The sequence below is a fragment of the Equus quagga genome, chromosome 4 (assembly GCF_021613505.1).
Source record: "Equus quagga isolate Etosha38 chromosome 4, UCLA_HA_Equagga_1.0, whole genome shotgun sequence".
NCBI classification, from domain to species: Eukaryota; Metazoa; Chordata; class Mammalia; order Perissodactyla; family Equidae; genus Equus; species Equus quagga.
In genome coordinates, this window is record NC_060270.1 from 133323638 (window position 1) to 133336593 (window position 12956).

Consider the following 12956-nt stretch of genomic DNA (forward strand, 5'->3'; position numbering starts at 1 on the left):
GGGCTTAGCACATGTAAGGAGAATTTTCATCCTCCCAATCTGTCTGTTTTTAGAAGTAACAAGTTTGGGCTAACAAGCTATGCCGTGAGGAAGGCTGATGATGTCCTCTGTGTATTCAAGTTGACAATAAATTCCACTGTTTTGGTTAGCTTCTCAAAATAAAGCTAAATTCTAAGAAAGTGTATATGTATGAATTATATATATATAATGTGTATATATAGTATGCATATAATTTATACTTATACGTGTATATATATGTGTTTATGCATATAATCTCTATAGCTCTGTGGAAGAAACACACTTGGGTATCAATTATTATCAAAATTCCTTATCCATTAATACATCATTAATTTTTATTAACAGTCCAGGATTTGTTTAGCATCATGTTTAACATTTTGAAAATCAAAACAACTTTTTTTGTTATCAAGGATACTGCTATTAAAAGAAGATCTCTAACATCAGTGGTTAATAATTTTTACTTACAGAACAAAAACTTTTGAAATTTAATTGTGGGACTTAGTCTATTTACGTTTCTAAAAACTGAGAATATTAATGTACATAGGGTCCTTGTATGCTAGTGTATATTCATACAGTCCTACTGTTCTCTTGAAACCATTGGACTGGCAAACATATTCATTATGGTTTTAAAGAAACACCTTATTTGACTCACTAGGAAAAACTTTGGGGTCTATGTCCTATTATTTCTGTTGCTGCTGCTGCTGAGCGTGGAATACATTTGGGGATGGAATAGGAGAGGGAGGAGATAGATTTATTAGGGTAATGCGAATATTTATGGCTTATCCCCTTCTCTCCTAAAATCGGAAAGTCAGTGAAAGAACTGCAAATGAATGTAAGAAGGATTTTTTTTATATTACTACAGAAATTTTAGTGATAAAAACACTTAGGATTTGTTCTGTAACTTTTGAACAATGGCTTTTCCTCCCCACCTATTTTCTAATTTTATAATAAGAATTGGCTTTAGAATCAGAATTTAAAGTTTTTCTTTGGTCTAAGAAATAGTTTTGCTTTTTATGAAAACAATGAATTTTCTTTTTTAAAGTTAATAACATTATATAATTGAATATATTGGTAACATAGAATTTTTTCGGTTAAAAGATTAAAGCATTCAAAGAACACTAAAATACAGTAGAAAATCAATGTTATGAGATCATGTCAGAGGTGAGCCCTTCTTTTATCAAAACACTTCTACTAGTTGATCCATATTATATAAAATTTGGTGCCAAATGGCTTATGTTATAGGAAGGCTGCAGCATTATCTCAAATATTAGAGAAAAAATTTAACATAGTCAAATTAATCACATGAAAAGGCAAGAATACCGATCACGTTGATGGTATTTCTAATATTTGGAAAATGTTATAAAAAAAGCAGTATAAATACTATTAAAATTCTGAAAACCATGGCAGAAGCAAAATTAAATAAGGTGTAGCAGTAACAATAAATAAAAAATTAGACAAAAGCATATTAAATGACAAAATAGCAAAGTAGTAGAACTGAATTAACATTAAATACACTATATGCAAAAGGCACGAAAGTATTAAAAATTCTATTAGAATTAGGAATGACTTTTATCCTAAATATTAAAATAAATAGCAAAGAATGTGAAACATAACTTCTAAAAGGTTGAGAGGAAAAGAAATAACACAAAGCAGAGAACATGAAAGACACCTCACTATTCCCAATGTGGTTATTATTTATGGAATGGATAAAACATGTTGTAGAAAATGTCACTACAGTTAGATTAACACATAAAAACACCAACATGCCACATATACCTAATAATTTTGTAGAACAGCTGAAAAAACAAATTTCATCAAATTTAGACAGCTTATAGTGGAATAAATATGGTGAGGTATTAACTAACCCTAAGTTTCACAATGGGCAGCTTCTAGCCGGTTCGTTGAAGCTGGATCTCGGCCACACAAGGATCATTAGACAAGAAATCAGTTGAGCTGGACTAGAGCTGCCCAATTGTCTTAATAATGAATGCTCCACACTGTCTGTTAAGTAAAGAGAAAGAAAATATAGATCAGAAAAACTGAATGGGGAAAAAAAATAAGTTAGAGTAGATGAATGTAAGACATCAATGAACATTTACTAAGAACCTGTAGAACATGTGGTACTAATTATATTAAGAGTATTATGAAGTGAGAGGCTAGAGATTAGGAAGGGTCCAGAACTCAGGAAAGGCTTGCTCCCTGATCTTTGAAAGCTTAAGATCTATTTTAGACCATCTCTAGTCTAGTGTCACAGTATAAATGTTTAGTATATAAAAATGGAGAACAGGTCAACAGAGAAACAAGTGAGTTATAACATTACTTCTATTTTTGAAACTATTATTATGTGGGTTTTAAAAACATGTTTTTAAAAGGGGAGTAGAGTTTGGCAGAAGGCTATTTAGAAAGTTGTGCAAAACCCCAAAAGTACCCTTCAAGTTGGCATTGGTAGGACAAGCATATAGGTACTGATGCCATATAATACCGAGTAATTCATTATATCTGTGTCATCCTGAGATTTGTGTGTGTGTGTTAAGATTAGTTTGGGTCAAAGAAACAACCTAGTTGCTATTATCTTTTTGGCACTTTGGGCATAGTTCAGCTCCTAATTTAGGAAACCAAGCTGTCCTATGACATATTTTTAGTTTTGGATAGCCTCAAAATTTTCCATGTTTGTTTCAATCTCTCTACAGAAGTACTGTCTGATAAAACTTTCTATGTTGATGGAAAAGTTCTATATCTACACTGCCAAATATGGTAGCCACTAGTAGTACATGAAATGTGGTGAGTTTCTATTGAAGTGAATTTTAAATTTCATTTAATTTGAATTAATTTAAAATTGAAATTAACTAGTTTCCTGTGGCTAGTGGTTACCATATTGGTGACAGCATGACTCTAGGGGGTTCAAATTTGTCTGGTTTGCTAAACTCGATAGCCCTGCCTGGATTTCTCTGTTCAGTACTGTCCAATACCACTTACTGTTCACTGAGGTATTCTCAGTGTCTAGAATATTCATTAGCACATGGTAGGTGCTCAATAAATATTTGGTAAATGAATGAAATCTACTGTGGTAATATATAGCTATTCATACCTAGTCAACTACTCACAGCTTATTGGCAGTGTGCTCTGGTTCTCTAAGGAAAAACAGAGAAGTGAACTCAAACTATTCTATGTAGGTGGAATTGCTTGGTTGAAGGCTCAATAGGCCTAGAGAGAATAGGAACAGTGCTTGCTTCATTATTACAGCTCAAAGAAAAGCAATATAGTTATTATGTGAATCATTTAGGTTAAGTATGGGAAAACCGAAGGGAGAATACTTAATGATAAGGAATTTGGTAAGGATGTGAATAAGAGTTGATGAGAGTGATAAGAGGGGAAAAAAACGTAACTTCAGATTAAAAAAACTAAATTCAAATTTTATGTATAAGTAAAGGATGGAAACTGAAGATAGAGACATCTTGAAGAAATATGAGCAAGCACTATTTGAAGAAAGTAAACTGGTTAGGCAATAATAAAGCTTAGAAAAGGGATTTGGTAGTAGAAAGAGAAATAAATATATTATTCTTAGCAAGTTAGTTGAAGAAGGGACACAAAAACAGTATACATAGATCATGTAGGATCAAGAGGTCAGAAAAATCACTGGTATTGTTTTGATTTTAGGAGAAACAGAAGATGGGCAAACTAACACGTAAGAGGTGAGGATTCTTCATGATTTTCAGTTTGAGGAGGTAGTGACCATTTATCCAAATGTTGTTGTTTTAGGGTTAAATTGGAAGAGAACCAAAGCCCTACGGTCAGATTCACTAATTTTGTTTTGTTTTTTTTGAGGAAGATTAGCCCTGAGCTAACTACTGCCAGTCCTCCTCTTTTTGCTGAGGAAGGCTGGCCCTGAGCTAACATCCATGCCCATCCTCCTCTACTTTATACGTGGGACGCCTACCACAGCATGGCTTGCCATGCCAAGTGATGCCATGTCTGAACCCAGGATCCGAACCAGCGAACCCCAGGCCGCCGAGAAGCGGAATGTGTGAAATTAACTGCTGCGCCACCAGGCTGGCCCCCAGATTCACTATTAAACACTATTAAAATGCAGAAAACTGGAAAATTCCCTTAGAAGACAATTTACAGTGCAAAGAGAATCATGTCATGATTAGTAGCTGGTAAAAGAGGAAGAAATATATTTCTGAAAGAGACACTGAAAGATCAAACTTAATGCAAGGAAAGAGAGCCACATCTGAAAATTAATAAAGTTTAAGCACAGGCTAGTTGACAGTACTGAATTAAAGAGAATCTAAGGGGACAAGACCTAGGACAAGACCCTTGGGATTTGGCTAATAAGAAGTTGTCAAATCTTGAAAATAAATCTTAGATATGTAGTTTCAATAGATCTCAATACTAAAGGAACAATAATTTCATATGGAATGAAAAAGATACCCCTATACTCCTCCCTCATGTCTTTCCAAAATAGATAAATTTAAAATACTATTAGTGAAGTGTGGAATACAAAATCCTACTGCTTGTTATTATGTATCCTCAAAATGGGGGAAATTTAGGAAACAATTCTGTAAGGAATTAAGATTTGATGAGTTGAATCTTTTATTATGAAGATGGTCATCCAAGTAGTCTGAGTGCTGAGAGAAAAGAAAAAAGACTGGGGAAAAGGAGAAACAGTGTTCAATTAGAGGGAATGACAGACTCAGAATGTAAGGAAAGCAAGTGCTCAAACTAAGAATGAAAACACATAACTGGATAAGCAGATAAAATGTGCCACACAATAAGACAGATATCCCCCATAAAAGGAATATAAAATTTACTCAGAATACTGTATCACCTCATACCTATCCTTACACAGTAATGAATAAATATCTCAAATTATCTTCATCCACACTTCCCCCTACATTAATTAAGTATCTTAGCTGGTAAGAACTCATGGCAAATGTAAATATTAAAGCAGTCCAGAGGCTGAGTCAAATAATCCATGTTAGGTTAAAAACAGATTAAAATGGGGCTGTCCCTGTGGCCGAGTGGTTGGGTTCGTATGCTCTGTGTTGGCGGCCCAGGGTTTCACCAGTTCAGTTCCTGGGCGTGGACCTAGCACTGCTTGTCAAGCCATGCTGAGGTGGCATCTCACATGTCAAAGCTAGAAGGACCCACAACTAAAATATACAGTTATGTACCAGGGGGCTTTGGGGAGAAGAAGGAAAACTAAAATCTTAAAAAAAAAAAAAAAAGATTAAAAAGGGAATATAGTCAATAATATGGTACTAACTTTGTATGGTGACAGATGGTAACTAGACTTACTGTGGTGATCATTTCATAATGTATAAAAATATCCAATCACTATGATATACACCTGAAACCAACAGGATATTATATGTCAATTATATATCAATGAAAAAAAAAAAAAGAAAGAATCGGGGCCAGCCTGGTGGCGTACTGGTTGGGTTCATGTGCTCTGTCTTGGTGACACGGGGGTTTGTGGATTTTGATCCCAGGCGCAGACCTACACACAGCTCATTGGGCTGTGCTGTGTAGACATCCCACATGCGAAGTGGAGGAGGACTGGCACAGATGTTGGCTCAGGGCCACTCTTTCTCAGGCAAAAGGAGGAAGACTGGCAACAGGTGTTAGCTCAAGGCCAACCTTCCTCACCAAAAAAAAAAAAAAAACCCCAGAAAGAAAGGAAAGAAATAATTAAAAATGAAAATATAACTGAAGCGTTTGTATTATATTTCATATTACACTTTAAGAGTATACATGAACCTGACAATAGGTTAATTCAAGGGTCATGAAACTGTGGCCTGCAGGACAAATCTGGCCCATCACTTATTTTTGTAAATAAAGCTCTTAATGGAACACAGTCACACTCATGGTTTATATTTTATCTATTGTTATTTTCATGCCACAACAGTAGTGTTGAATAGTTGAGATAGAGACTGTGTGGCCTGCAAAGCTTAAAATATTTACTAATAGGCTCTTTTTTTACTTATTCAGGCTAGAAAGAAATTTTCAGGCTGAACACTTCTGAAAATCTAGGAAAGAAAACCTTAATAAGATGCCTTAAATTCAAATAGTGTATATACTCTCTCTTGTGGAAATAAATTATCAGCAGCCTTAAATCTATTGGATTCACCTTGATTAAATGAAAGTCAAAATCAGAAATTACAAGTTTAATAGAAATGTTAAGAGAAACTAAGAAGCTATTGATACTAATTCTTTTGAGACTACAAAGAACAGGATTAATTAGGTATATGTTAAGTTACATAAGAAGATAAATGAGTATTTATGCACTAGGTACCATAATGTTTAAGTTAAATCTATACTTATTCTGTTTTACTGTCAGAAAGATTATTTATTTTGCTTGAGGAAGATTAACCCTGAGCTAACATCTGTGCCAATCTTCCTCTATTTTGTATGTGGGTCACTGCCACACCATGGCTTGATGAGCAGTGTAGGTCTACACCTGGGATCTGAACCTGCGAACCTGGGCCACCAAAGTGGAGCATGCTGAACTTAACCACCATGCCAGTGGACCAGCCCAAACATTTTTAATTTAAAGTGTAATTTTTCTAGTTTAAGAGCATATACTTTTCTACATTGTCTTAGATCTGTGAGTAGAAAATGGCAGAAATTGTACAGAGAAACCGCTATCTTACACTCTTTAGTCATAAAAAAATTACACATACGTTAAATATAAATCATAACAGAGGCATGAACAGATCTCTCTCTTTGTATGTGGGTCACCACATATAAGCATAAAACTGGAATCAGAAACCTGCACCTTGCATGTTTAGAGAAGTGCTGCTAAGAGGAACTTTACCCCTTCGATCCTGACAGATCTTTGCTCTACTATGTTACAGACCAAAGGGGAACAAAACCACTGACTTGTTTTGATTTGGAATTTAATCTGTCTTGTTAAGGGTTATCATAATTCTGGTTATTACATGAGATACATCCTAGGGAATATTTTGGTCCTGCTAAAGTTCAGATTTAAGGATTAGGGAAGAGTTAGAAAGCTATGAACTACGGTTAACTAGCTTATTCCAAAGCCCACGTCTCATACAACTGTAATATTGGATTTCATCAAATCTGAGACACGATGGACTGTAAGACACACCACTATTTTATGTATCACTTCCAAAACTAAAAAACATTGCAATCAGTTGTAAACATATCCTGACTCAAGAGGTTTTGAAATATGAAAAGATGTACATCTCAGAATCAATGAAATTTGGCATGTTTTATTTTTAATTTAGACGTGGTATCATAAGAAGCTTGAGTATGGAGGGACAGGAAAAACTCCCCCACAACTCCCCTTTTGTTAGAGATGGTCAAAAAAAAGAATATTTAATTTAATAAACTTTCAAAGTCAAAACTAGACCACAGGGCTGTTGTACACAGTTTTATATTTCTTCTTTTTATTTTTTTAAGGTTGAGTGTTCTATGTATTTTATAGTCAATATTTTTCTTTAAGTGATTTGGCAGCCCTCAATAGAAAATGGTGCCCCACTCAGGGACAGAAACTCTAAAACTACTTCTATAGTTTTCTAAAACTACACAACCCTGTAGAAATGCTTTACTATACAAGTTTTACTGTGTGTAAAATTATCTACTTTTGTTTATAGTGCATTTGTATTATAACACAGAAATCTTAATACACAAATGTTGATATATCATTAGGAAACAATATTTTCCTAAAACATATTAAAGTAGACTAATAGACATTTGAGACATTAATCTTTATTCTTCCTAGCAAATTTCCCCTGGTGCACCAAAAGCCTTGGTGACTTAAAATAGAAAGATGGAGAAGAATAACGTAGATTTAATATTTTAAAAATAGATAAAATATTATAGAAATAGAAAATAGAAATGAAATATTTCTTACAATAGGTGGAACAGAAGTCTTTGGGTGGTGAACAAGCCATAGTCTACAAAGAAATTGACGATAATGATGTACACTTGAAATTTATATGTTATAAACCAATGATACCTCAATAAAAAATAAATTGAAAAAAGAAAAATATGGAAATATTCCTTGGAAGAATTTGAGCCTGTTGTTTTTAGAAGTGTAAGTCATTTTTAAAACTCTAATGATTATAATTTTAAGGATGTTAATTGGATTTATTGCAAAGTAGCAAATTCAGATGTCAAAACTGTCTTGAGGCAAGAAATCTAATCAACTAAATAGAAGCCTTACTCAGAGCTCAGAGCATGTCTAACTGCTATAAAAAATTGCCAGAAACTGCTCATCAGCTGTAAGCCACAGGCTACTATACTCTCAAATCAAATGCATATATTGTAAAGCAGACCAATATAGAAACTACTAGGTTAATATAGTATTACTTAGGGCTATCATTCCCTAATTCAGCAGAATCACATCTTATACAGAAATAAGTTTTAAAGTCAATAAAGCAAAATCACATAATGTCAAAATTATCCCACTGAATTAGACTACAGGAAGGAATAAAAGGAAAATCTTTGTGTACTTGGGCACTTGAAGTATTATGCTTTTAAGGTCAATACCAAATCCCCAGGTAAAAAGGGTATAAATGGAGAATTATAAAGTGTTTTGTTTTCTTAGATTGTTTTTCCATTTTTGCATTAATATGTGTCTAATAAATGTGTCCTTATGAGAATTAATTGAGATACTGGAAATTGGGAAAATTATAATTTGAAGTTCATTTTCAAGTTAAATGTTCATTTTATTTAATTCCAATATACACTATCTATTCATGAAAACATTTGACATTAAGGATATTTACCTACTTGCCAGTCTATGAGGAATTTCCTCTAATTAAAGCACTGATTGGACTTGAAAGAAAAACTCAGCTATTTGCCTGGTACACCTTACTGTTTGGAAAGACCGTATGGTTTAAAAGTAAATTGGAAAGGGATATGACCTACCACCACTGTCTATTTCTAGCTCAGAGACCCATAACATGCACTCACCTAAAAATTAGTGATTATCTCTACTTTATAAAAAAATTCCACTACTATCTTCTTCCTAACCATTTCCTCATTTCAGTATCATTAACACTTCTTATAAAGCAATTTAGAGACTAAAATTCCTTTATATTCAGCAAGACCTCAGAGTTAAGGAGGACAAATGGAAAGCCCTGTTTTCTAAGGGCAAGGACAGGAAAGCCTGTGCTTTGCAGTTCCAGGCATGCAGGCGGGTATAAGTTTTCACACGTAGTATGTAGTCAAACTGTAGATAGCCTCAGATTCTAAAGTATTAATTATTTTACTCAACAGTCAGAGAAGTAAGCAGCAGGAGCAAAAAAAGCTCACCTAGTTAGGCACCTCAAATTGCACATGTTCTGAGTATCAAGCCTCCTCCTTGCTATAAATCTAAGAGAGGGGACAGAGGACAGTAAGGTGAATCCAGGACCCATGAACCAATCTTTAGAATCATCATGGATAGCTCTCCATTCAAGGATAAGTAAATAGAAAAGCAGACACTGTATGGGTCCTGTGAAAAATTTTTTGCATATGGCACTACATTGAGGGCAAGGATAAACAGCATATATATGTATTTATATTAAGAACATATATATGAGGAAATTAAATAAATTTTTAAACATATATCCCAATTCCCAGTAATTACAAACTGAAAATCAGGAAAGATGAAATAGTTGCTGGCCAGTGTAAAAAAACATGGTATGAAACTATTGATATGATGGAAAGAATTAAATTCATCTTTGCCATAACGGCCAGTAGTCACTAAAGAAAATCAAACCCTTGATATGGGTCTTTAAAAATCCTCCCAGAATGCAAAAGAAGATAACATGAAAGATGAAATGATGAAAGATAAAATGCGAGAATAGAGAGAACAGAGAGACAAGTAATTCTCAAAAAGAACACAGAACAAATTGAACAAAAAGAATGAGCACCCTGGGTGGGCCCAGTGGCATAGTGGTTAAGTTCGTGTGCCCCATGTCAGCAGCCTTGGCTTTGTGGGTTTGGATCCCCAGCATGGACCTCCATACCACTCATCACACCATGCTATGGTGGCATCCCATGTACAAAACAGGAAGACTGGCACAGATGTTAGGTCAGCAAAAATCTTCCTCAAGCAAAAAGAGGAAAATTGGCAACCGATGTTAGCTCAGGGCCAATCTTCCTCAACAAAAAGAAAGAAAGAAAGAAAGAAAAGAATGAGCACAAGTTTTAATAGTAAAACAACAACGCCCTTGATTTGTTTGAATTTACAAGTCAAAAGGATCCACCATGCTTCAAACAAAATTAATGAGAGGCAATCCATGAATAAATATCCTGGCAAATATCTCTTTCCCTCCCCTCAAACATCCTGGTCCTTTTAACTTTTTTAAATCATTTATTTAAAAATAATTTTAGACTTACAGAAAAGCTGAAAAAATAGTACAGAGTTCATGTATCCCTTCATCCAACTTCTCCTAATTTTAATAACTTGTATAATCATAGAACAATTAGGAAAAACAAAAAATGAGCATTGGTACAACACTATTAACTAAACTATAGACCCCATTTAAACTCCATCAGTTTTTCCACTAATGTTCTTTTTCCATTCCATGATCTAATCCAAGATCCTGCATTACATTAATTTGTCATGTTTCCTTATTCTCCCCCAATGAATGAAATTTACACAGTCTTTCTCATCTTTCACAACCCTGACACTTTTAAAGAGTACTGGTCAGTTATTTTGTAGACTATCTGTCAATTTTAGTTTGTCTGATATTTTCTTTTGATTAGATAGAAGTTATGCATTTGGGACCAGAATATCAGAGAAGTGATGTGCCTTTTCAGTGTATCTTATCAGGGGATATGAGATGCCAATATATCTGAGGAGTGGTAATGTTAACCTTGATTACTTTAAGCATAAAAAATAACTTGCCCAAGGTACCATAGCTCCTAAGTAGCAGATCTAGGATTCTAACCCATGCATGGTCTCTGCCACAGAGGAAAACTTAGCTGGCCCTCTGAAACCCTAACAGTGAAGCTCAGTGACAAAACCAACTACACACAAAGAACTTCCCATTAAGATTTTAGTGTCTCCCTCTTAAATAGGGACATACAGTCACATTAGAAGAAAGCCTCCAGAATGAGAGACCAAAACAGAGAAAAAAGAAATTCAGATGAAACATATGATGCAAGGAGCAGATGAAAATATACTACTATAATATACTGTATATACTATAACTAATACCCTCTCAGAAATAAGAAAAAATTAATGAGAAGTGGTCCATGTAAAGACATCTTGGCAAACACTTCATTCTCTCTCAAACATCTTAGTCCTTTTAATTTTTTTTAACTTTGCATTTTGAAATAGTTTCAGATAGAAAAGTTTAGAAATAATAGAGTTTCTGTATATCTTTGACTGGAAGACACTGGTACAGGAAATGAACATTAATACAATCCTTTTAACTAAACTACACACCTTATTCAAATTTCACTAGTTTTTCCACTAATGTGATAGGTGAAATAAATTACATGTGAAAGGGTTACATATTATAGGCAAAAACTTTCAGAAAATATAACAACAACAACAAAAAAGACAGAGGTGAATAATAATAGAGAAAAAGATAAAATTAGGGGCCGGCCCCGTGACCGAGTGGTTAAGTTCACGTGCTCTGCTTCGGCAGCCCAGGGTTTCGCTGGTTGGGATCCTGGGCGTGGACATGGCACCGCTCATCAGGCCATGCTGAGGCGGCATCCCACATGCCACAACCAGAAGGACCCGCAACTAAAAACACACAACTATGTACCAGGGGGCTTTGGGAGAAAAAGGAAAAATAAAATCTTAAAAAAAAAAAAAGATAAAATTATAAGATTAATCCAAGAAGTCAAATATTAATTCCAGAAAAGGAAATAGACAAAATAGTTTGAAGGAAATTAACAAAAAAATAACACAAGAAAATTCCCTAGGGAGTTAAGGACAAGAGTCCCTAGATTAAAAGGGCCTACCAACTACTTGGCGCAATTACTGCAAAAGACTCATATTAAGGCAAATTATTGTGAAATTTCAGAATGGCAGGAATAAAAAAATCCTAAATGCTCCTAAAGAGAGAAAACAGATATATACAAAGGATCAGCAACACTGGAAGCTAGAAAACAATGGAGCAAAGCTTTAAAATTTTTTACAAAAATTTCAATCTAGGATTCTATAATAGACAAGTATATTTCATACAGTAGAGTCTTAAAAGATTTACCTCACATGCATCCTTTCTCAGGATGCTACTGAGCATGTATTTCGCCAAACAAGAGAATAAACTAAGAAAAGGCATGGGATCAAAAAAAAAAAAAAAAAAAAAAGAGGCATCCAACACAGGGCAGAGGCAAAGAGAATTCCCCAAGAAAAAGAAGTCAGGATAATGGCTGTTGGGCTGATTTAAAGAGCAACCAGTCCAAAAGAAAACAGTTCAGTGGTTACCAGGTGAAGGGGTATGGGGGGTAGGCACAGGGGGTGAAGGGGAGCACTTATGTGGTGACAGTCAAGAAATAATGTACAACTGAAATCTCACATATAAACTATTATGAACTCAATAAAAAACATTATTGCAAAAAAAATTAAAAAATAAAGAGCAAGGAGTCCAGATTAAAGTAAGACTCAGTATGGTTCTCTGCAGGAAATAATTCTTGTGTAGAAAATTATATTCAGTATCTTACAAAGCTGTTCAAAGGTATGGAGAGACTTAGCCATAGGTTTAAAGAAAATTAAATGAATGGTGAAAAAGGAAGCAAACAGTGAAAAACAAAAAGTTGTTCAAGAAAGAAAATGTAATTATAGCACACCACTTGGCTCATTAGTGAACAGTATTTACTTAAGCATAATTATGAAAATAACAAATGTAAGCAAAACTTATGACACAGAGGAAGAGTGAGGAAATCAGAGATATAAGAGAGTTAAAATCCTCATCTACCATATAATAAATCATTAGATAATAATTGCAATTGTTAAGTTA

General features: G+C 34.3%; 1 protein-coding gene across 1 annotated transcript in view; it reads right to left on the bottom strand.

Moving 5' to 3' along the window:
* Positions 1-1195: 1195 nt before the first annotated feature.
* Positions 1196-12956, bottom strand: part of LOC124238390 (protein boule-like) — a 48282-nt gene continuing 36521 nt past the window's right edge. Inside the window, exon 11 of the mRNA XM_046659307.1 lies at positions 1196-2019. Coding sequence (XP_046515263.1) covers positions 1996-2019 — 24 coding nt within the window. The 3' untranslated portion in view covers positions 1196-1995. The remainder of the gene's footprint in view (positions 2020-12956) is intronic.